The 26,497-nt window shown below is 36.5% G+C and overlaps 1 protein-coding gene across 6 annotated transcripts in view; it reads left to right on the forward strand.

The window, feature by feature from the left end:
- Positions 1–572: 572 nt before the first annotated feature.
- LOC132140559 (uncharacterized) overlaps positions 573–26,497 on the forward strand; it is a 42,142-nt gene continuing 16,217 nt past the window's right edge. For 3 of the 6 annotated variants that reach the window (XM_059549347.1, XM_059549348.1, XM_059549344.1), the window contains exon 1: positions 573–811. Coding sequence is in view for 3 of the 6 variants with exons in the window: in XM_059549343.1 (XP_059405326.1) it covers positions 802–811; positions 2,459–2,521; positions 8,221–8,496; positions 8,594–8,905; positions 9,973–10,091 (780 nt within the window). In the remaining 3 variants the exon portion in view is untranslated. Of the gene's footprint in view, positions 812–2,458; positions 2,522–8,220; positions 8,497–8,593; positions 8,906–9,972; positions 10,212–26,497 lie in introns of those variants that run through there. The other 3 variants (XM_059549343.1, XM_059549345.1, XM_059549346.1) reach the window with 3 other exon arrangements.

The raw sequence follows: 26,497 nt of genomic DNA on the forward strand, positions 1-26,497 counted from the left end.
GAGAGTAAAACTTCTCGCCATATTAGACATTCTCTGGTGAAAGCACACTTTTGATGGACAAAAAAAAGTGATTTAACACAAAACGTGCTCAAAATGCACAGAATAAGCATGTCAAGAGTTTTAACACCAATGCCAATGTCTAGTGTTTTAACAATTATGCCAGAAAAGAAAATTAAGTATAACAAATATGTATTTGCCCATTTAAACTTTTTAATTAATCGTTTTGGATGAAAGTATGGCGTATTGTTATAAAAGCAACTGTTGAAAGAATTATACCCATTGTTTGGAATGGTTATACTGTCTGCCGAACACGCTTTGCAGCCGCTGCTGTGATGCTGTACATATACGCTTCCAGTGTGAACACTCGCGAGAGTCTGCTGCTGCAGTGACGGTGTAGTTGCGCGGATGCTTGCGGTGTGAAAGAGGAGTGTCGGACAAGGGGAAATTGCCTGAACGAGCATGCTGACAGCGCGTGGACAACAGCTGAAAAAAACAACAACGATGGCGACATTCCGTCATTGCGTCACTCGCTCAGGCACTGTTGCGTATATAAAGCCGATGCCGACACACACAGCACTGTCAGAAACAACGGACTACGGTCAGAACAAGACACCGGACATCTCCTCCTGGCGTCAACTCTTTCGAAGCTGTCGGATTCATTTCAAATTCACGATATAGAGTTTAGAAGTTTTTTCTTTCTAAATTTTCTTTCTTCTAATTCATTTTTTTTCTTAAGAAAAGCATTCACCCCCGGACTGTTTTGGTGGGAGCGTAACGTTACAGCCGAGACTCATCTGACTGATGCAAACAGGTAACGTTAACGTTTAAAAAAAAAAAAAAAATCATTGTTCATTGTAATCTATCAGGATCTATTGACCGAAATGGCAACACACTTTACACAACCGGAGTGGACTGGCCATCTGTAGAAGTCGTCGTGACTAGTTCATCATCAGAGAAAAAGTGTCAGATTATTATCCCTAGTGCTGGTCTGCACTCACACTTGCACTAGCTACAGATTCTGGTCAGGTATTGTGAAAGAAGTCGGTGTTTGAGATTTTCTGTGACACTAGGCGGAACTATCATTGACATTGAGTCATTTAGCAGACGCTTTTATCCAAAGCGACTTACAAATGAGGACAATAGAAGCAATCAAAAACAACAAAAAGCAAAGATATATTATAAGTGCTAGGCTATAACAAGTCTCAGTTAGCTTAAAAATGTAATAAATAAAAAGAAAACCGATAGAATAGAAAAGGAATAGAGGTCTTTTTTGCTTTTGTTAATTGTATAATAAATTGAAAACAGAATACAAAAAGATAATACAGAGAGGAAATTCTATTAGTTATTAAATTATTTTTTAAGAATAGAATTAGAATAGTGAGTGTTAAAGTTAGAGGGTCAAATAAAGATGGAAGAGATTTCTTGAAGATGGCTAAGGACTCAGCTGCTGGGATTGAGTTGGGGGGGGGGGGGGGGGGGGTCAGTCCACCAGGAGGAACATTTAATTTAAAAGTCTGTAAAAGTGACTTTGTGCTTCTTTGGGATGGCACAATCAAGCGACGTTCACTTGCAGAACGCAAGCTTCTAGAGGCACATAAGTCTGAAGTAATGAATTTAGGTAAATGGGTGCAGAGCCAGTGGTAGTTTTGTAGGCAAACATCAATGCCTTAAATTTTATACGAGCCGCTATTGGTAGCCAAATTGATAAACAGAGGTGTGACGTGTATTCTTTTTGGCTCATTAAAATTAATCTTGCTGCTGCGTTCTGGATTAATAGAACTGGAAGACCTGCCAAGAGAGCATTGCAGAGACCAATATTCATGAGTTTCATGTTAACGAGTTTCCCCGTATAGCCTTAATGTGCCGCTAAATGTGCTCCTTGGATAAAAAAAAAAAAAAAAAAAAAAACGTACTTTTGTATGTGTAATCGATTTAGGCACCGCAAAAGATTAAACCATTTTTTTTTAAACGCAGCTTTAATGAAAACATGAAGATTGTTTTAAATGTAATAAAGTCTCTGTAGTTGTGTGATCTATCAAACATATAGTCCAGAGTGTGCGAGTGTATAAAATGTCATAGTTTAACGGTAAAGTTAAAGTTAAAGTACTGTCATGAAGAGATGAATACCAAATTGCACCAACACTAAACGGTCCTTTTTCACTAATTTAGTTTTTAGGAAATACAAATATGATCTGTTGTTTGTAACCGTTTCAAATTTATTGTCTATTAAAATTTCTAAGTTTCATCATCATTCAGTTGTAATTTATTTGCTCATGAATATTAATTATAAGGTCCAGAAAAGCAACAAGGAGAAGACATGGCCAAGAAATATGATCTGGATATTCATTATGATTCTAATCGTATCCAATAGAGTCTGGCTGCAGACATGATGCTTCTCAACGTATGAGTCAAAATGTCCTGTCTGACTGAAATGTAATATCATGTTAAATTGTTTCAGTGCATACAGCCATGGTTTATTGGATTCTTCTTGGATTTATTGGAATAATTGGATCCCTAACTGGTAGGTCACTTTATTTTCATTTAATGCAACTTTAATATATATTTTGTGTGTGTATATCTATCTATCTATCTGGCGTCGGACTGGGGGGGGGGGGGGGGGGTAAAGGGTACCGAGTACAAGAGCGTAACTTTGGGTCTACCATTGGGGGGGTTAAACTCGCGGCATATTTATTCATTTTATTTATTGAATAATTTTCTTGTGTAAAAGGTAACATGCTAATTTGCATGACCACCGTAACCCCCCTGCAAATTATGCGCATGCCCAGGGCCCGAGGCAGAGGGGGGCCCTTAGAAGTCCGTTTTCGATACATACATATACGTGCACTAACTTTTTTTTATATAGCATTTATGTACAAATAAAAAAAAAGTTCCTGTGCAAAACTAAACTTGTAGTTAGGCATTGGTTTGGTATATAAAAAGTCATTTTCATGCTGTGCAGCCCCCCCCCCCTCGAATCAATGTAAATGGTACGACCCGCAGTTCAGGTGCTTCCGCTGCGGACCTGCGGTGAATCGGTTAATGAGACAGGAGCTGGAGGTAGCCGTGATATGAACTAGGAAGACAGGGGAAGATTCATGTCTTTCCTTAAGGAAAATCAGGAGCTCAAAAACGAAACGAAAAGAAGATTTAAAGAGAATAAGGAAAATGACGGCAAGCAGTTGCTTATGGGTGGAAATTAAACGCTTTGTGTTCTTATTCTGTGCTCATAGCTGCTTGTCTATGAATATAATGCTTTATTAATAATTTGTTTACTGAGTTTGGTCTTTTTAAAACACTGTTTTAATGCATAAAGCCACGGTTCACGTTAAGCGTGCTTTTAGAATGTCCCAATTATTATTTCTTTTCAAAAGTTTTTTGAAAAGAAACGTGAGCTCCAAATGCATCATCGAGCATTGACATCGTTTTAACATAAATATCTACTACAGGTAGAATAGCATACATTTATGTTCGTACTCTATTTGAATAATAATATCAACTCGCGGCCCACACAACCACGCACACATGTTTGCGCGGCCCACTTCAAAAAAATTAACTGACCCCGCTATTGTAGGCTAATAACTTATTACTCAAACTAAATTGTTAACTGTATTTATTGAATGAACTAGGGCTGTGCGATATGGACAAAAAAACTATTTCTTTGATCAATTTTGCGATTGACACACACCGATATGCTTTTACAGTCATAAATGCATTCAGGATTAATTTGAAACATATTTCCAAAAGAAAACCAATTAGAGCTTCATCAAAAAGTTGTAACGTCTCTAGAACAGACATAAGTCAAAATTATCACTATAGTAGCCTAAAGATTTAACAAAATGTATAGACTTATGGCAAAAAAAAATCCCGTCTACAGGGACTTTTTTTTTTTCTTTTTTGCCATGCACTGTTCATCGAGCTCATTAATTGTAGCGGTGCCTCAGGTGTTAGCAGTGTGTATACAGTATGTGTATACGGTCAGCAGCGAAAGCGCATAAAACGCGAAAGAACATTAAAATAATGCACGAGCGTGAATCTCTCTGTTCGCACGCATATTTCCTTTGCTCTCTGTCACAAAACCGTGCTTGCTCAGATACACACTGCTCTGCGCGGAGAGAGTGTGCGCACTTAAAACGTGTCTCCTCTCACTTAACATACTTAGTATACACTTACATTTTGCACATAATATACATGTACATACATAACTGCATTTTTGTAATATAGCCTACCTGCCTACAATTTTCAATTTGTATATTGTTGTTCCTTATCTACTTATTTGTATTTTTTGTAATTTTATATTCTTTTATTATGTGTTTTATGTTCTGTCGCTGTCATTCTGTTGTACTGCGGAGCTTCTGTCACGAAAACAAATTCCTCGTATGTGTAAACATACCTGGCAATAAAGCTCATTCTGATTCTGATTCTGATTAAACTGCGTCCTATGCACTCACAATTCTCTCTATGCTCATGTGTTAGTTAGGCTATTAATTATTTTCACACGTTTTTATTTTCTTTTACCGCGTGCAGTGTGAACGCTCTGATCCGTTAACATGGGCTCGGAAAAAAGGCGCATCACAGCCAGTGTGTGAACCTGGAGTTAGGCTTATGCCCAGTCTGTTCTGTTCTGTTGCATTCTGATTGGATCGGATAGCATACTGCGGGAAAATCGTGCTATAAAGCGATTTAGAAATCGCACGCTCAAATCGTGATTTTATGATGATTTCTTTTAATCGCACAGCCCTAGAATGGACTGGAAATGAACAGAAAATAATTGGCGGCCCACCTGCAATACCGCCGCGGACCACAGGTTGAAAACCACTGCTTTATAGTATCACACCCTACATATCAAGCAAACAATATTTCTGGGTAAATGAGTGAGAAGCAGACGGAGGTGGAGCTGGGAGCTCAACACAAGGCCACTCCAGGCAGCTGCGCAGCTTGTCTCCTCTTCTGCTGCAGTTCTCCCCAGAGTCAGAAGTTTACATCAAAACACTGTATATTTCCCTCCATTGTAAAAATCCATTACCCGCGAAAACACAGATCGTTAGCGCCTATTTTACCGCATTGTTATGCAAATTAGCTCGCACACGCTCTAACATTAACTACAGGATTGTTCTCAGTTTAATGAAAATTCATGCAAAGAACCGTCAATGGGCATTTAATAAAAACTGACATTATTTAATTTGTTTATTTGGTATGGTAATTGTTCAGAACTGCTTTACAGTATATTTGATTTAGTCCAGGTTTGGACCTGCTAGACCTTTTGTCATCTCAGTAAGTAGTAGTATTTTGACAATAAAACAAAAATATATTAATCCGAGTGTGGCTTATTTTGTTTACATTTTTTAAGTGGGGTTTTTTTCATAATAAAAATGCAATACCCCACCCATTGGTATCACTATAGTATTTGATACGGGGGCCCAGCAAGATGGTTTGTACCCAGGGCCCAAAATGTGTTGCTACGCCCCTGCAGATACATACAGAGAGATAATCTATCTGTATGTGTGTATATATACTGTATGTATGTGTAGTGGAATATGTACATATCTTTTGTCTTAATAGCTTAATCTGAGCAGTACTGAATAAAAAGAATGAGGAGTTAAAATGCAGATGATTCCTACAACAATGCAATGAAAGGTTTCCTATTATAATATATTATATATTTACTTCTATTTTTAGTAATTAAAAGCTAAATCTCTTTTGATCTCAACGGAGTTTCAACTACTGCTACTCCCAAATCGGGCAACCAACTGGACCTTTTTTATACACGACACTGATCATGTTGTGGTTACTCCACTGCACACGTCGGATCACTTCCTGATCACTCTTAACCTCAACATGGTCCCTGACACTTCACTTACCCCTCCACATGTCATCTTTCGACGTAACCTAGGCTCACTCTCACCCTCCCGGCTTTCTGCAATGGTTTCATCTTCACTTCCTTCCCCTAAACTGTTTGCATCTTTGGATGCTAACAGTGCTACTGATACTTTCTGCTCCACTCTTACATCTTGTTTAGACACTGTTTGTCCCTAATCTTCCAGACCAGCCCGTAACACCCCTTCTGCCCCTTGGTTATCTGATGTTCTATCTACGCCAACATAGTTTCTAAAAATGGTGTGGTGCAAATCCAAAAAGCGCTACTGACCTTAATGTGTATCAGTCACTCCTCTCTTCTTTCTCTGGTACGATCTCCACTGCTAAAAGGCCATACTGCCATAACAAAATTAACAATTCTTTCATACAACTTTCATATGCTCTTTAAACATTTTCTTCACTCCTATGTCCTCCTCTTCCTCCTCCTGCATCAACTCAATGTAGCGTCTGGACCAATAAAACACACCATGTTTCATTTGCTTTAACAAATCAATTTTTCATTTGATCAACAAATGATCACAGAGGTTTAGTTTACTGAGGTGATGTGGGTGTTTAAACATGCGCCCCACGCATTACCACATTACAGATAACGAGCTCAAATGGGAAAGACTGGACCCTTATTTAAAATTAGACCATTCAAGCTTTCTAATAAGTTTACATACCCTATGCATAATGTGCGAAATGTTAATAATTTAAACAAAATTAAAGGGGGATCATGAAAATTGCATGTTTTTTTAGTACTGTCCTAAATAAGCCATTTCACATAACAGATCTTTACATCTACTCCACAAGACTCAATAATAACTGAACTGATAAAAATGACAACATTTTACATTCCCTTGAATCTAAATAATTTGTGTTGTTTCCTGGATGATCCACAACAGTTTTTCTCTTTTGTGATAGTTGTTCACAAGTCCCTCATTGGCCCTGAGCAGTTCCTGCTGCTCTTCAGAAAAATCCCCCAGCTCCTGCATATTCTTCAGTTTTCCAGCATCTTCTGCACATTTGAACCCTTTCCAACAGTGACTGTATGATTTTGAGATCCATCTTTTGGAAAGGGTCCAAATATGCAGAAGATGCTGGAAAACCAAAGAATGTGCTGGAGATTGTTTCTGAGGAACAGCAGACAGTTGAAGCGTTCAGGACGAACAAGGGACTCAAGAACAACTATCACTAAACACAAAAACAGGTGTGGATCACCCAGGAAATCACGTGCAGTATTAAGATTCAAGGGTATGTAAACTTTTGAACGGAGTCATTTTTCTAAATTCAGTGTTGTTGAGAATCTATAAAAACCTGTTATGTGAAATAGCTGATTCAGGACAGTATTAAATAAAAAAAATAACATTCATTTTTCATTAAAATTAACTCCTTTTGTTAAAATTATTAACATTTTTTTATTAACATTTTTCATACAGTATTCTATGTGGGATATGTAGACTTATGAGCACAACTGTATTTATAATGTTTGGGTGTCAAGTTATCACTGAGTTTTCGTTTAGTTCATTTAAGTGCCGTGTTTCAGGAAGATATTTGCGGAGACTGAGACAGCAGAAAACACAACTTATTTGTTTTCTTTATTTTACAAATGCACAATCACAGACATGGAGCCACAACACCCAGACTCGGTTATAATCATTCTCTGGGATTTTACATACAGGCCAAAACTTAAATCCACAAAACAGAGCTGGATTTACAAGTGTTTTGACTCCACTGATTAAAGTGTTTGTGAAGCTGATGCCACTGTAACTATAAGACTGCAACATCGTACATCAGTTTCTGTGTAGTAGAGCTCTGTGCATTCTTACCAGGATTTATTAACATTTAACAAGGACAAACCATGGTTCACAGCAAAACTTAGACAGCGTCAGGATTGGGGACAGAAGCTTGTAAAGTCAGGCCAGGAACACACTGAATAAGGAGATTAGATCGGTTTAGAAGAACTATGCATGTCTGCACATACTATATGTGTTAAAATAAGGTCTTTATCACTGTCTTTGTACATTCAGCCACATTAAGTGTTATTCAGGTTTAGCAATTTAGAAAGTCACTGTTCCACTTCTGCTAATTCAAAAGCTGAGTGTGAGTCATACTTTCAAAGGTAATGTTAGTCATCAAACCAGACAAAATCAAAGCTTTCAAAAACATCCAGTAATGTGATCCTTTTATTGAGTGACAGTGACATTATTAATAATATCCTGCGTCTTCTCCTTATCTCTACTTCCCTTGGTGTTTTTACACATAAAAGCGAAAAAAAAAAACATATTGTGATAAACATCTTGTAGATTCTGCATGTGGTTGTGAGGTATTCATGACAATTCTAAACTATTTTAGTTTTATTTCCAGGTGTTTCTTCCATTACTGTGGTGCTGAATCAGCCAGCATCACTTCCCTGCTGCAGCGGTGAAAAAGTCGTGTGGAGGAAGACTTTCCCCATAGAAGCAACTGTTGCTGAATGCCTAAAGCAGAAATGCATCATAAAAGACCCTTTTCAAGAAAGATTTTCAGTCAAGCGTGAAAAAAACCACCCTCTATTTCTCAAAGCAGCTAAATACAATGACCTGGGGCAATACGAGTGCAGCTGTGATGGCTTTATCAAGCTAATTAAACTGGATGTTGTAGGTGAGTGTTTGTTTGCCTCACTTTAGAGACGCTTTAGATAATGCTTTAAATAGCATGAGTAGTTGAACTTACTGTAAGAAATGTTTTTTCTCTATAGTTCCTATGAACATGACGGTTGAGGAGTTGGGAAACGTCACTCTTCCGTGTTATGCGGACACTCAAAGCGGTGTCAGGGATGTGACATGGCTGCATAATGAACAAAGAGCTCTGCACTACACAACAAACAGAGCCTCAATCCCAGGCCTGGGCTATGAGGAGAGAGTATCGCTGACAGAGGACGGGTTCAGAGACGGTGATGTGTCTCTGACCATCACTGGTGTCCATCAGACAGATGCAGGATTATACCGCTGCTTCGTTCGAGACGAGACGGATCGAGGATACCCACACGCCTACATGTTGCATGTGATCAGTAAGACTCATCATATGAATACATGCACTTGTTATGTCATTATGTGCAATGCCTGATGTATTGTTAGTTTTCAGTAGGTTTAAAGTGAATGTTACATTATTGACATTAATTTATCTGGCTGGGTTTACTACTAATGTTACACATTTTATATGGGAATGAATGCTAAGTTACAGCAACATGCATTTATAGAGATTTACTACTATGTAGTGGTTTATAAATCACATACTTGAAATAAAGTACAGATACCCAGATTAAATATTACTCCAGGAAAATAATAAATAGGCCTACCCTTTGTGAGGATTAGATGGGTAAGATTTGTTTATAAAATAGTCGGATTAAAAAAACTACAACAACAATACTGGCTCAGTGACAGTTGCAGCCTTGAATATTTTTTTTTATTTTTTTATTTTATTTTAACTTTTAGTAATTGTGTTGTGTTTTTGTCTTTATTTATGTATGTATGTATGTATGCATGCATGTATGTGTGTGTGTGTGTATATATATATATATATATATATATATATATATGTATGTGTGTGTATATTCTTTTTTTTAATATATATTTATATATATATTTGTTATTGAAATATAATTAAAATTTTAGTATTCAAGTTAAACTAAATAAACATCAACAAAAATAAAATGTATAAAAACTTTTTTTTTTTCAATTTCAGCTAGATGCCAAGGGAACACTTCTCATTTTAAGTTAGTGTTTCAATTAACAAAACTATGGCTTTGATTTCAGTTTTTGTCTTAGTCAACTATAATAATACTGGTTTGAGCTCAGTCTGACATTACAATGAATTATGCATTATTAGGAGTCATCAATAAGCTATCAAAAGTTCATTGAAAATAATTAGCTGAAATAAGTTATTTATTCACAAATCGGTCAACAGGCACTGCTGCTGTGTCCAGATTTCTTCTTGAAATAACAAGGAAATATAAAGCATGCTGAGCTTTGAAATGTAATGAAATAAAAGCCAGTTTCCCAAAATGAAAATACAATTTTTAATAAAAGAAAAAGAAATAAACAAAGAGTGCTAGTTCTGTTCTTTAATTTCATGCAGAGAAGTTCACCAGTGCAGGAGGAGACCAAACTGAGAGCAGCAACACAGAAAAACGAACTCGCATTGGACTGATCTTCTCTTTCGCATTCTTCACTCTTTCTTCTTTCTTTCTGCTGTAAGAAGGCATCACCCACAGTGGAAACTCCTGATAGCGAGCCCGTACAGGAGAGTGACCAAAACCAATCAACTCGTCCTTTTTATTCTGGAGAAGACAACTATGAACTGTCAAACCTAAAGATGAGCGAAAAAAACAAAAGGGCAGGAATGAAGACTAAACTCTAACACAAAGAACAGTTTCAGCATAAAAGGGTTCTTCAGAATGCTATGGTTCTAAATAAAACCATTACTTCATGTAAAGAACCTTTAAAGAACCATATTTTGTGTACAGTATGAGCTTAATTTTTTAATTCAAAAGATTACATTTTAGACACAAGTGGCTAAAATAAATCAACCCCACAGTAATAAGTTTGTTGACTGTAAATGTCAAAGATAAAAGTCACTCGTGGGCATTTATGAATAAAATAAATAGAGGAACTTATTTGGTGATAAATATTTGATCACAAATGTATTTATGGAGAAGACATGACATAATAGACAAAACAGATTTATTTGAAATCCCATCTGAACAGCACTCTCTTCCACCCTCAGGACCCAAGTGCCCTCTAAATGCTTTTCCATATGCAGATTCCAGAAATGTTTTCTTATGTTGGAATGAAAGACACTAAGTACTGGAACAAGTGCTTCTTATTCTTACCCAAAAATACAATAAGGAAGAAATAGTTTCTAGCAGCCAGGTGCATTATGGGTATTTGTTTAGAGTTCATTTATGTGTTACTTAAGCAAGATTTTATTTTATTTTTTTGCGTTAGCAATGCTATGTATGTTTATGTTCAAGTTAATTTGGTTTAATTTATTGCCCTGTTGGTGACTGTCACAGTCATGGAGGGAGATGTGTAGGGGAGTGACTTGTGATATGGCCTTGCTCGTGTAAATTCTAATTCTGTGTTCAGAATAAAAGAGTAAGACAGTACTGCCTCCTGCTGGTTTGTATTGTCTATGATTCTATCCACAAAGACACTCAGGGCTGTGTGGTGTATGGGACACCAGTGCTCACCGAAGTACACGGTATGTGTGAGTTCACTGCCCCGGGTGTGTGCACTTTTTGAACGGGTAAAATGAAGAGCACTAATTCCGAGTATGGGTTACCATATTTGGCAGATGTCACGAGTTCTTTAACTTTACAGTCCTAAAGATGGTGCATTTTTCAAGTAAGCTAGCCAACATGCGTGTCAAATTATGTAATCCCTTAGGTGACTTGGAGGCGTACAACTTTAACAACTTAAAAAAATATGTATAATTTAAATTGTAAAGAAAAAAAAGGAAGAAAAAAAACGCAACAAAACAATAATTCGGAGTACAAATATATAGCTTATACAAGTTATCATTAAACCGTTTTAAAGACACTCAAATGTAAACCCGAGCTAGACTATATGACAAAAAGACGAGGTTTGTTTGCTTGATTAATTTATGCATATTCTAACTATAAACTAATTAATAAATGACTGTGCATAATTATATATATATATATATATAAAACGTGCAGTTCGACGTTGAAACGAAATGACGTTACCAAAAACAGTTGTATTTTTATTTTTTTGATCCGAGGAGCACTAATGTTTTAGCCGTGGAACTTTTTTCAAGCCTGTATCTCCCTTTTATCAGACATACCCAGTTCAGGTCTTGCAATCTCTACTAAGGAGCTGATGAGTGGAATAATGGCTCGTTTCCACTGAGCGGTATCAGTCAGTTTTGACTTTTTGCCTTTGTTTCGAGTCGTGTTAACAGCTGTTCATTGCTGTTGGTTATTTCAATGTCAATATCGTTCATTTCTCTTAATGCCAGGGGTCTAAGAAACAATGTGAAGCACAAAGCCCTCTTTTTGTTTGTTAAAAACCATGTATCAGACTTTTTCTTTTTTTTAAGAAACCCATTCTACACAGGACGATGTTAAATTTTGGAGGTCCCAGTGGCGCAGTGATGTATGGATGTGGCACGGTACAGAGCGTTCAGCAGGTGTCACCATTTAAAAAAATGAGTTTGCTGGTGAGATTCTACACGCTGACAGTGATCCAAAGGGTCATTTTCTCTTATTAGTGCTTTCACTTGGTCAGACCATCTCAGTGTTATTAAACGTTTATGGGTATAATTCTTCTATAGAAAATACTACTTTAATCAGTGAAAATATACAGTACTGGTTAAAGAAATACCCCAATGCTGTTCTTATCTTAGGTGGGGATTTCAATATGGTTTTAAACAGTGATTTAGATAGGTTTCCCTCTAGAGCTGCTTCTATAAGTCTATTAGGCTTTGTCATTCTGCATCCCTTGATTTCAGCTCATCTCTTTCTTACTGGAAATTGAACAATTCTCTTCTCCATTTTGAAGATGTCTAGAAGAATATTACATTATTGATTGAGCAGTACTGGAGAAGTGCTTTAGTGTTAGATTCATATTGTTGCCAGTGGGAGCTGTTGAAGTTTGAAGTTAGTAAAAACTTTAGAAAATTTGGTAGTAATTTAGCTAAACTTAAGAGAGCAGAAGAAAATAAGGTGGTGTCTAAAATTGCAATACTTTCTTCTAAACCCCAGAGTTGTTTTCTGAATCTGATAAGCTTGAGTATGCTGACCTGCGGTCTAAATTAGATGAGATGTACACTTATAGGGCACAGGGTGCTTATATTAGATCTAGACAAAAATGGCTGGAGGAGGGAGAATGTAACACACAGTATATATTTTCAGATTAGAAAACTCTCAATATTAAGGGGACTGTCACTAATAATCCTCAGTCAATTGCACATTTCTGTGCTAAATTTTACAGTTATCTGTACATAAAAAAAAAATTCGGAAGAGGCAGCCCATACTTTTCTGGAGTCTGTTAAAGTGAAATTACTTTATCTGAAGTTAGTAACTCAATTCTAGAACTTAAAAACAATAAATCTCCCGGAAAGGACGGGCTTACCTTATATGGAATTTTATCCCCAATTACTATTTTTCCAAATTAGTTGGCTTTCCTATTGATCAGTAATTATAATATTGCTAGAATCCCTTACAATTTATCTAAGTTACTTGCATGGTCATTAATCTTTAAGCACAATTTCTCCCCTCACCGGTACTTCATTTGGAACAATCAAGACATTGTACAACCCGAATTCCGGAAAAGTTGGGACGTTTTTTAAATTGTAATAAAATGAAAACTAAAAGGCTTTCAAATCACATGAGGCAATATTTTATTCACAATAGAACATAGATAACATAGCAAATGTTTAAACTGAGAAAGTTTACAATTTTATGCACAAAATGAGCTCATTTCAATTTTGATTTCTGCTACAGGTCTCAAAATAGTTGGGACGGGGCATGTTTACCATGGTGTAGCATCTCCTTTTCTTTTCAAAACAGTTTGAAGACGTCTGGGCATTGAGGATATGAGTTGCTGGAGTTTTGCTGTTGGAATTTGGTCCCATTCTTGCCTTATATAGATTTCCAGCTGCTGAAGAGTTCGTGGTCATCTTTGACATATTTTTCGTTTAATGATGCGCCAAATGTTCTCTATAGGTGAAAGATCTGGACTGCAGGCAGGCCATGTTAGCACCCGGACTCTTCTACGACGAAGCCATGCTGTTGTTATAGCTGCAGTATGTGGTTTTGCATTGTCCTGCTGAAATAAACAAGGCCTTCCCTGAAATAGACGTTGTTTGGAGGGAAGCATATGTTGCTCTAAAACCTTTATATACCTTTCAGCATTCACAGAGCCTTCCAAAACATGCAAGCTGCCCATACCGTATGCACTTATGCACCCCCATACCATCAGAGATGCTGGCTTTTGAACTGAACGCTGATAACATGCTGGAAGGTCTCCCTCCTCTTTAGCCCGGAGGACACGGCGTCCGTGATTTCCAACAAGAATGTCAAATTTGGACTCGTCTGACCATTAAACACTATTCCACTTTGAAATAGTCCATTTTAAATGAGCCTTGGCCCACAGGACACGACGGCGCTTCTGGACCATGTTCACATATGGCATCCATTTTTCAAGATAGAGCTTTAGTTGGCATCTGCTGATGGCACGGCGGATTGTGTTTACCGACAGTGGTTTCTGAAAGTATTCCTGGGCCCATTTAGTAATGTCATTGACACAATCATGCCGATGAGTGATGCAGTGTCGTCTGAGAGCCCGAAGACCACGGGCATCCAATAAAGGTCTCCGGCCTTGTCCCTTACGCACAGAGATTTCTCCAGTTTCTCTGAATCTTTTGATGATGTTATGCACTGTAGATGATGAGATTTGCAAAGCCTTTGCAATTTGACGTTGAGGAACATTGTTTTTAAAGTTTTCCACCATTTTTTTACGCAGTCTTTCACAGATTGGAGAGCCTCTGCCCATCTTTACTTCTGAGAGACTCTGCTTCTCTAAGACAAAGCTTTTATAGCTAATCATGTTACAGACCTGATATCAATTAACTTAACTAATCACTAGATGTTCTCCCAGCTGAATCTTTTCAAAACTGCTTGCTTTTTTAGCCATTTGTTGCCCCCGTGCCAACTTTTTTGAGACCTGTAGCAGGCATTAAATTTTAAATGAGCTAATTAAGTGGATAAAAGTGTAAAATTTCTCAGTTTAAACATTTGCTACGTTATTTATGTTCTATTGTGAATAAAATATTGGCTCATGTGATTTGAAATTCCTTTAGTTTTCATTTTATTAAAATTTAAAAAACGTCCCAACTTTTCTGGAATTCGGGTTGTATATAAGAGAAAATCTTTGTTTTTTAGTAATTGGTTTGAGAAAAACATTCTAATTGTTTCCCAGTTATTTAACTCATAAGGTATTCTTTTATGTTATGAAGAATTTTTATGTAAATTACATTTTTCAGTAACTCCCAAAGAATTTTCCATTGTCATGGACGCTATTCCTAAAGGAGCTATTATGCTTTTAGGATTCTGTTAGATCATCCAGCACTTTATCTATTTCTTTAGACCCATTTGAAATCCCAGTAGGAGAACTATGCTTTTTGTCACCTTCTTCATCACGTAACTATGAGAGATCACTTTTTCATAAGGAGCTTGTAACAACTCCTTATGTAGTGTTTTATTTTAGGAATGTGGTCGATCATATTGATTGGAAAAAAGTATGGAATCTATCTTCGAAATACATAATAACAAACAAGGTTAGAGAAATCTCATTCAAATTATTACACAGATTTTACCCAACTAAAGTGTTTTTGAAAAGGTTTAAATCAGACATAGATACAAGCTGTTGTTTTTGTGGTGACCCTAATGAAACTGATATACATATCTATTGGGATTGTCCTCACACACAGCTATTTTGGATTGAATTCTCTAGTGTTATCAATCTCAGTGTGCTCCATTGTTTCTCTCTGCTTTTTAAGGATTTACTGTTTGGCTTCTTCAATATACCAAAAGATAAAAATTAAAGAATATTTTATTATTACTTCATGCAAAATTTCATATTCACAAGTAGTAAATTCAATTGTCAAAATCCTTTATATATTGTTTTTGAAAAAGACTATTTCATTTTCCAAGAATCTCAAAGCTTGTAAAACGATTAATTTATTTAATATTTTTATTTTAGAGAGTCTGACATCATGGTGCCAAACAAACTGTCTCTTTCTGAATGTCAGGAAAACCAAGGAGCTGGTTGTGGACTTCAGGAGGAGGCAGCAGCGGATCTACACCCACTCATCATTAACAGTACTCCAGGGGAGAGAGTGAGCAGCTTCAAATACCTTCAAATGCCCTGCAAAGAGTAGCTGAGCGCATCTCCAGAACATCTCTCCCCTCTCTACAAGACATCCACACCAGAAGATGTAAATCTAGGGCTGTTTAGATCCTTAAAGACCCCACACACCCTGGAAATCCACTGTTTCATCTGCTACAGTCAAGCAGACGCTTCTGCAGTCTGATGGCAAAAACGGAGAGGCTCAGGAGGAGTTTCTTCCCTCATCTTATCGGAGTACTAAACATGGACATTAATCACACTGCACTTTATAGACTGGTTATTAAGGGCTACCCAATAACTCTCTGCACACTGCGTTTTTTTGACAACCTAACTATGCAACTCATCCTCGCTGCACATTGTTTACATCTCTGCATATCATCTGTGTAGCAGTTTCTGTGAAGCATCTCTACAAATCATCTGTGTATAGTTTAATATATTGTGTACATTTCATTATTTGTATTTAATTATCTCCAAAAAAAATTCATTTTTATTTTTTTCTGTTGTTTCCTTATTTGTATTTAATTTTCTCTTATTTATTTTTTTGCACAGTCTAAAAAGAGTATGCCAGACCTGCTTTTTGTATGTCATATAACAAATAAAACTTGAATCTTGAATGGTGTGGAGTGTTACCTGTGACTGAGTTGGTGATAAAAAGGAGACGGAGAAAGGAGTGTCTTAAATTGGACTTTGGAACCATTAATATTTTCCTTGGAATGGAATTTTGTCTTGGAATGTCTTTTTTATTATTATTATTAATTCTTATTATCTAATTACTATTTTTTTTTATTATTATTATTAAATGTACATTTGTAAAATTTACTTCCATGTGTGGCCTTTTGTAATGTTGCTTCACCTAGAGCCAGGTGGTTGTAACAATCTAAACAATATAATTCACCCTCAGATTTCAAACTTGAATTAAAGAAAAACATTAAAGACAAACAACATACAGTAAACATTTTATTGATCTAAATTACTCATTCATTTTCTTGATACTGATATAATTATAAAATTAATATCATTTACAGTATTTCACAATTGCTAAAACACATTTCTTGAAACCTTCACCCATATTCTCAAAACTTTAAACACAAAACCCAGTCGTTAAACTATATTCACAAAACCCTTGACTCTTCTGGCAAAATCAAACACTTGCCTCAAAACCATTTGATCTGTGCTCAAAATCAAACAATGCTTTCAAAAGATAAACGCAGCCAGTCAATATATAAACACTCATCAGCATTCATTAGACACTACATCAAAAAATTTACAACACAGCGTCCAGGGCATGTAGTTAGAGATAATTTTTTTTAATTGCATATAGAAAATAATTTTGCCATAAATAAAAGTAAATAATTCACAACTCAGTACAGCAAATATATTGCATACTTTAAGTACTGCAAGTAATACAGTATAGAATTTCTGTATTTTCAGCATAAAAATAAAGTAAGCCCAAAGAACAAAGACAACTCTAAATGCAAAGCGTATTACACAAAACATTGTGCAATTGCAAAATCAAAGTCAATGAGTGACTCATTGCTGCTACCTCCATCTGGTCACAGGCCTCCTCCATGGCTTGGATGAGGGGTACCTCAGCCTGGAGACGGAGATCATATACCTTCCACCGCCATGCCGAAAAAAACTCTTCTTTAGGGTTGAGGAATGGAGAGTATGGTGGAAGATATAGGACGGTGAAATGTGGATGTTGCTGAAACCAGTTCTGAACCAGAGCAGAGCGGTGGAAAGACACATTGTCCCAGACAACAATGTATTGCATAGGATCGATTTGATTTGCTGCGGTTATGTTGTGCAATTGGTCCAAGAATGTAAGTAATAATAATAATAATTAATAATTCATTACATTTATATAGCGCTTTTCTAGGCACTCAAAGTGCTTTACATAGTCTGGGGGTATCTCCTCATCCACCACCAGTGTGCAGCATCCACCTGGATGATGCGACGGCAGCCATAGTGCGCCAGAACGCCCACCACACACACACACACACACACAAGCTTACTGGTGGAGAGGAGACAGAGTGATGAAGCCAATCAGCAGATATGGGGAATGTTAGGAGGCCATGATGGTCCGAGGCCAATGGGTGAATTTAGCCAGGATGCCGAGGTCACACCTCTACTCTTTTCGATAGACATCCTGGGATTTTTACTGACCACAGAGAGTCAGGACCTCGGTCTAAAGTCTCATCCGAAGGACGGTGCTTGTTGACAGTATAGTGTCCCCATCACTACACTGGGGCACTAGGGCCCACACAGACCACAGGGTGAGCGCCCCCTGCTGGCCTCACTAGCACCTCTTCCAGCAGCAACCTAGTGTTCCCAGGAGTCTCCCATCCAGGTACTGACCAGCTCAGCCCTGCTTAGCTTCAGTGGGAAACCGGTCTTGGGCTCCAGGGTGATATGGCTGCCGAAGTATGAGTGCTGCGTTGTAAGGGCCCATATGGACATGGCGGTGGAGAACCCCATTCTGTGTAATGGCTACACAGAGTGTTATTATTACCCCCACGTTGCCCTGGGACGTTGACTATAGGCCTGTGGCCAATGATGTTTCTTCCCCTCCTTCGAGTTCTTGCCAGGTGGAACCCAGCCTCATCTACGTTAATGAACTCATGCTGGATCTCCTCTCCATCCATAAAACTCCCTGAAGAACAGTGTCAGGCAAAATTGTGTAGTTCAGTGTAGATCTAGTATACATATTACAGTACAGTAAAAGATATGAGACAGTATGCAAGATCACACTGCTAAAGTGAGTACATACCTTTGCATAATCATGCCGCAGTCGTTTCACCCTTTCGGAATTGCGCTCGAAAGGCACTCGATAAATTTGCTTCATTTGAACATGTTTTTTTTTAGGATGCGTGCCAGTGTTGATGTTGAGACCTGATGGATATTGTTGAAACTGACGTGGTTATTGACAATGTCTTGGAGCTGATTGAGTGTTATAGCATTGTTGGCCAAAACCATGTTTACTATCTCCTGCTGTTCTGTGAACATAGGAGGCCTTCCCCCTTGTCGTTCCTGACCCTCAATCCCATGCAGAAAAAAAAAAACAGTATACAATAGTACAGTAATTTCACAGGAAAAGGTAACAGAAATGCTGATAGTCCATAGAATACAGTACTGTAAGCGGTTACTGAAACCGTGCAGATGTTTTTGATATGATGATATTTTTACAATACCTATTTTCCAGTCGAAATGTTCTTATCACACTTGCCACTGTGTATCGGCTTAGATTTGGCTGTACTCGCAGTCCAGCCTCCCTCAGCGTCAGGCCGTGGTTGACAAAGTGGTCAACCAGTGTTGTGCGGATCTCATTCGTCAGATTCGGTCCTCTTTGAGCACCTTCTTGTCTTCCTCTTCCTCCTCCTCCTCCTCCTCCAGCATGGCCTCCATCTCTTCCTCTGTTGATTCCTTCCTGATTCCCTTTTGGTAGATTCGGCATGGTTTCGTACCAGATCTCAGGGGTTTGTGGATTCTTGAGGCGAGCTTTCTCTAAGATGGCTCAAGCGTATGTGAGCTGCCCGACTCTCTCTCTTCCAGCCGAGACAGGAGCAGCCATAATGACATGGAGTGAGGACACTTCTTCAGCTGAACGGACACAGCAGAGAGAAGCCAATAAGAGGAACACTATCATCACATTTGTTGTTGATAACATTACAACTTATGAGGAATCCTGCCAAGTGCTTGAGGTACATTTGATCCGGTGATATTTGTCTAAATGCTGACACTCTTTCCTGGAGCCAAGAGTTAAACAAGCCCAGGCAAGAGGCAATTCGAACACCTCCCATCTGCACCATTTACTCCCAAAAGTCCTTTATAGTGTGCAGAGCAAGCACATCTGCTGCATTTTGTAAGAGCAATACTGTGCAATATCCAGCACCGTTATTCTCCGATTCCAGCTTGACGGCAGCCAGCCAGATCTCCTCGCTGTTGGGGTTAGCCTAACACACAAAGAGACAAACAGAGAGAGGAGAGGATACTATTTAAATAGTATCTATTTATATAAATATATTTCAAATTAACACTTTCATTCAGTAATGATGCATTAAAATTGACAAAAGTGAAAGTAAAAGCATTTATATTGTTACAAAATATTTAAATTTCAATTAAATACTGTTCTTTTGAACATTCTATTCATCAAATAAATATGAATATATCCTGAATATATGTATGGTTTCCACAAAAATATAAAGCAGCACAACTGTTTTCAACATTGATAATCGCAAATGTTTCTTGAGCATCAAATCAGCATATTAAAATGATTGCTGAAGGATCATGTGACACTGAAGACTTGGAGTAATGATGCTGAAAATTCAGCTTTGCATCACAGAAATAAATTACATTTTAAATTATATTAAAAACGAAAGCAGTTATTTTAAATCGTACAATTATTTCACAATTTTACAGTATTTAAAGATTTTTGATCACATAAATGCAGCCTTGATGAGCAAAAGAGACTTACCAAAACTAAATATTTAAACAAGAATAGATCTCTTTATTGTCCATTAAAAGTGCATTTAGAATAAAATAAATAAAAGAGAGTGAGTTATGAAACCTACCACTACTCACCACTATGCTTTACAGGTCTATCAGGAATTACTTTTGTAATTATCTAGTACAAAAAAGTGTATCATGTTCCGCTGCTTCACCATTACAATGCTACGATGCTATCAATAATGATGCTTGCCACTAATAATGCAGTCATGGGAGCTGGAGAGCTGATGGGAAGCACTGCTTACCTGGAAAGCCAAAGCCAGGATACTTCTGGCTGCAGGAACAACTCCTGCCAACCATTTCGATTTAGCACCCATTAGCCATAACACCTCAGCCTTTGGACAGTGAGCTACAGCCCTCTGTAACAGAGCCTCCAACTACTCCCTGAGAGAAAGAGAGATTAAAATAATGTCAATAACATTGCCAAAATACAGACAGCATGTTACCTGTCCCACCAGAGACAGTAATATATTGGATCACTGTTACACAACAATAAAGGATGCATATCACTCTGATTTGTATTTGTTCGTTCAGGTGCAGGAGGGACTTTGTCTGGACATGCCCAGTGCTCATGCACATTAAGTTGTTCACAGCTTCAAAATACCTCAGAAATGAGGACTAATAAACAAACTACAACGAAACACAAGTGAAATGTACATAAATAACATTAACATAAGCAACTATGAATAAAGGTTATATGTAAATATATAGTGAAACATTGCGCTAAAGACATGTTAATAATATGTAAGCATTAGCATGACAATTACTGCACATCGGACAGCAAAATGTAATAGACAGCCAAGTCAACCATATCACACACACAATCGTTTCAAAGATAAGATACATTACACTTACTACTTACATTGACGCAAAACGCCCTTAAAATGAGTGGAGCTATATATGAAATATATGCTGGTCTGCACTCACACTTGCACTAGCTACAGATTCTGGTCAGGTATTGTGAAAGAAGTCGGTGTTTGAGATTTTCTGTGACACTAGGCGGAACTAACATTAATATTCATTTAGTCATTTTTAAATTTAGTAATTTAGCGGATGCTTTTAGGCTATCCAAAACGACGTACAAATGAGGACATTAGAAGCAATCAGAATCAACAAAAGAGCAATGATACACATAGTCTTAAAGTGCCACTAAAAGTGGATAAAAAAACTGTTTTCGGTAACGGTATGTATTATTATGCATAATAATACATATATAAAAGTGGCTGTTTGACTCTGAAACGAAATTACATTAGCGAAAACAGGTTTTTATTATTTTTTTATTTATTATAATTTTTTTTTAAGATAAGCTTTTCAAAATTAAAACTAAATTTGCTGCCTGTGACTGTGTTTTCATGATTTTTTTTTTATTTTCGAAAGAATACCAACATGTTGACCTTCTCTGGAGCGGTCTTTTACTTTAGTGTGAAAAGCATCAATATTCGCATCATTTTCGCTGCGCGCACCTCGCGCTCCTGACTCAGAGAGAACAAAGTAACGCAGGGTTAGTTGTAACCTTTTTAATCAGTCTGTGGTTGTAGCACACGTGGTTTAAATATTTATGAGTTACCATATCACCGTTATACAGAAAATATTAAAAATAAAAAAATCCTTTGGAGATATCACTGTAGCTACATTTCATAAAATTCTGTCTTAAGTATATTTTTCATCTCAGTTTTCTTTATTCATTTATAATGAGGAAAATCTGCTATTACTTTAATCTCCAATCTGTTATTTATCAGTTCAGATCGTTTTTTAATGCTTTGATAACTAGCAGGAGACACTAACCAGTTTTAACTCCCAGCGCAGATGATGTATCGTTTGTAACACTGTGTTACAATGTGCTTTTCTATGACATCAACGATTTAATTTACAATATTTACTTTAATTAATTTAAATGAGAAACAACGAGAAACCGGTGAATAAAGATTGATAGACAGTTTAGAAATTATTATTTCAAGACATGGCTCCAATGTGTTCATTGTCAACTCTAGAATTAGATTGTTTTTATTCAAGATTTAGTTTGTCATGTATATTTTTTCATTCCATCAGATAACATTTTAAGCCATATATGGTCAAGTTCCGAAGTGCCCCTCAGATGTTACAATGTACCCCACCCACGCGCCATGTTGTCACATTTCACTTCCATTTTTTGAGGGCAAATAAAGAAAAACGTATACTCTGTAATTATGAAACAAAGTAACATATTTATACTAGACAAGTGTGAAAATACTGTGGATAATATGCAACAGAAATAACAGTTTTGTGAATTAAACAACGCGGTGGACCGCTCACAAAATGTAGTCGGTCGCAGTCTGGAGACCTGCAATTAACAGTAAATATAGCTAAACAAAACAGGTTATTATTATTTTTATATGAATAATAAAATAAATATAAGGAAAACTCGCCTAGTTGACTAGAAAAAAAAATCATTTTTTAAAATAAAATGCTATAATGACAATACGAAAAGTGCGACAGCTGCTTACACCTGTGAATATCTTCCATCATTTCACACATGCATTCATGCATGAAAGTTTAGCCAAATTATATATTTTCTTTGTTTATATTTGATAAAGATTTTCAATCAAATAATATACAATAGCCTACTGAGCTTTATACTTATTTAAATAGCCTAAGAATTAAAAATTATTAGCTATAGTTATATAATTAGTCACAGCTTCCGTGCGGTTTTAGTGCCACTTCCTGCTTTCAGATTTTTATCTGAGCCCCTGTAATATTTAGGAGATCTAATGACAGAAATAGAAATATACTATACACAACCAGGAGCGGACTGGCCATCGTCCAGGGTCTGTGGTTCATCATCAGAGAAAAGTGTCAGATTGAGGGTGTACTCTCTCCCTAGGCACAGTTGTCTCGACTCATCCTCTTTTTCGATTCACACCACCCACAGTTTATTAGCGGAATGCATGTTCTTTTGTTAGATTTAATAATACAAGCTATTTTCAAATAGTTTTTTTTGATAATATTTATATGTAAGACCACCACTGTTGTATCATCGATGAACTTGATGATGTGATTCGAACCGTACATTGCTGCCTTAAAACCCATTTAATCTCAAATATACTTTATTTAAACATTTTAAATAAACATCAAAATGTGCTACGATCTTCTCAAATAAAAAGACATTTCAACAACAAAAATAGAACTAAAATTATTATTTAAAACTTAAACGTAGAATAGAAATAATATACCGCAAATAATTATCATCTTTTGAAATGATATTATAATTATCACTCGCAACAAGAAGAGTTCATTCTACGAGACTTGTTAACTATTAAAATTGACAAAAGTATTATCACCATTAATAAGCAGCAGAAAATATATATGTTAACAGTGTATTGTATTTTCTGCTGCTGGACATCAGTAGTCTGATGTGGTTGGGAGATGTGTAAGTTTTTTTCATTTAGTTTAATCTTTTCTTTTTAAATGCAATAATGTTTAAAAAAATCTCAGGAGACCCACTGACCGTGGAGGTCACACCTTCTGAAGACCTGCTAGCAGGACCTAAAATTAACACTCGCCAAGCACCAGATGAGAGTAAAAATCAGCGTTAGAGAGTCCATGTAACAGAGTCAGTCAGCAGTTGGCGGGTACAACTTTTACTATTTCTAACAATGCCTGCTATTGACCCCCAAAGGTTGTTCAAGGGGGGGACCAACAGACATTCTGTCACATCAACATATGGTAACTTTTAAAAATACTTCTTAAATAACGAAGTAGATATTCAATATGATATTTTTCAGTGAACGGTATGCTTCACCCTGATTTTTATAACTCTTATAAAGGCTGGTCCAGAAAAGTAAGATCATTTACAACTATAAGTACAGAAATAAATCTTAGCTACTGTAGGATATCAGATATTGAGTCCAGACACTCCTAAGATGCTAAGGACAATTTATATGTAACCTTTTAAGCAGAAATATGCTTTGGGATAAATAAAATAAACAATTCTTTCCAAGGCACTAATGATTTAAAATATGTGAAATAATTTATAAATATATGTAACTTTATTTGTTATGCAAAACGTGTTTGAAATGTTATGTTTGTAAGGTGAGGGTGGATAGCTCAGGCTGTTAGTTTGAAATGAAATTTTGTTACTTTTCCCACATAATCTATCTAAAAACACACACAAAAACTCGATTTGATTTGGTTGCTCTAAAGGAGTGTAAAAACAACTCACAGTTTCTGATCCTTGGGGTGACTGACACTGTAAATGGGAAAAGTGAAAATAATATTTTTTTAGATTAATTTGTCAAAAAAAAAGGGCTCAACCTGTGCAGAGCACATGCCCCTTTTCCCTTACACTCCGAAGTGCCCTTTTTTTGGTGGTGTTTTTTTTTTATCAATGCTATTGGTCACCCTTTACGTCTGTCTGTCTGTTTTACAAATATTTAGCAAATGAAAGTTCTTAAAACGAGCTTGTGTAAATCTTATTCGATCCTCAAGCTGTCACTAAGCTGATAACTCCGCCCCCTCTATATTCATTGAATCAACTGAAATTCCATCCACAGCAGCCGCACAGTAGACAACAGCTGAGCTGAACAAAGTTTTGCGAAGGGTAAATAAATATCTTGTTGTTTGAATAAGTACTACTAAACACTATGTCTATAAAGGCTCATATTTTATGTATTTGATGTCTGACTGACTCACAGACTGAGACATGTGGGACGTCGCCTGAGAGAGAGGGCTAGCATTTGCCATCTAGTCATAGCCAATACATAGCCAACACTTAAATAGCCTGTGCATATAGTAGCATTTCATCTTTTATAAAATGCCATTTTGGCCAAATGCATTTTACCACAGGAAAAACTGAGCGCTCCGTCTATATAGCTATGTTACAAAAACTAGTTTGTAACCTGTAGATGAAAATGTAATGTGATGCGCCGTTTTAATGACGGACAAAAAAATTCACATTTGCACACATTCGCTGGTCAAAAACTATATATTGATAAGTAATACAACAACTTTTAATTTGTTTTTACCATCGGAAAATCATAACAAGTGCGCCCCCGCGCTGTGTCGTACTGGAACTTACACAAAGCGACGAGTGATCCTCGTCACCATAACATATTTCTAAGAAATTTCTTCTTTGATTTATGATTGCTGATACACTTAATTTATTAACATTTAGGATAATCATGTTATGGTATGCTCACCGCTCGTCTTCACATGTATAAAATGTAGTAAACATGGTTTTTCTACAGTAATGTAGTAGTAACAAAAAAAAAAAAAATGAAAGAAGATCAATGTGAAATCTTTATATTTTATCATGCAGAATGTAATTTGTGATTCATTCCAAGGCTTCATTTATTTGATCCAAAATACAGCAAAAACAGTAATATTGTGTAATATTTTTACAATTTTAAATAACTGTTTTCTATTTGAATATATTTTAAAATGTAATTTATTTTTGTGATCAAAGCTGAATTTTCAGCATCATTACTCCAGTTCAGTACTCTTCAGTGTCACGTGATCCTTCAGAAATGCTTTTCACTGTAACTGTACTTTTCACACTATTTTCATTTATTTTTTCATTGCTGGCTTATTTTAGGGAAAGTGTAGTGAATAAAAGACCTTCAAAAGACCAACATCCCTGGTCCACCACAGTATCACATTTGCCAGGTAGGTGGATACATGTTGGATATGTTATAGTAACGGTATGGCTATAGTTTCTTATAATCTGGAATTGAGTTGGACATAATTTCTTAAATTATATTTCAAAAAAAATAAAAAGTTTGTCAAAAATACTTGACTCATTGCTCACCTTCCCCTCTTCTCAATGTCATTCATAATCATGTTAACCAAATAATACAAATAAGCTTATAAAATCAAACAGAATAGCTAAAAAAGAGAATATATATAATTGATAAAAAAAAAGGGAGGGGGGTGCCCTTTTTCAGTTTTAGCACATGCCCCTCAAAAGGTCTTTGCACGGCCCTGACTCACACTCACTTACACATTACACAAGTGTGACATAGGTATCCAGGGCATTATTTATATTTTGGCAAATAAAATGCACAGAATATAAATGCATAACAATGTGCAGGGGTAAACATAACACACACACACACACACACACAGAGAGAAAGATTTCTTCAAATTTATGTAACATAATATACATTTACATAAACAAAAGCAGACAATTCAAAAGACATCAGACAAACAAACTCTAACCTTTGACAAAAATATAGATTTTTAATTTATCT

This window comes from Carassius carassius, chromosome 5 (genome assembly GCF_963082965.1).
Source record: "Carassius carassius chromosome 5, fCarCar2.1, whole genome shotgun sequence".
In the NCBI taxonomy this organism is placed as follows: Eukaryota; Metazoa; Chordata; class Actinopteri; order Cypriniformes; family Cyprinidae; genus Carassius; species Carassius carassius.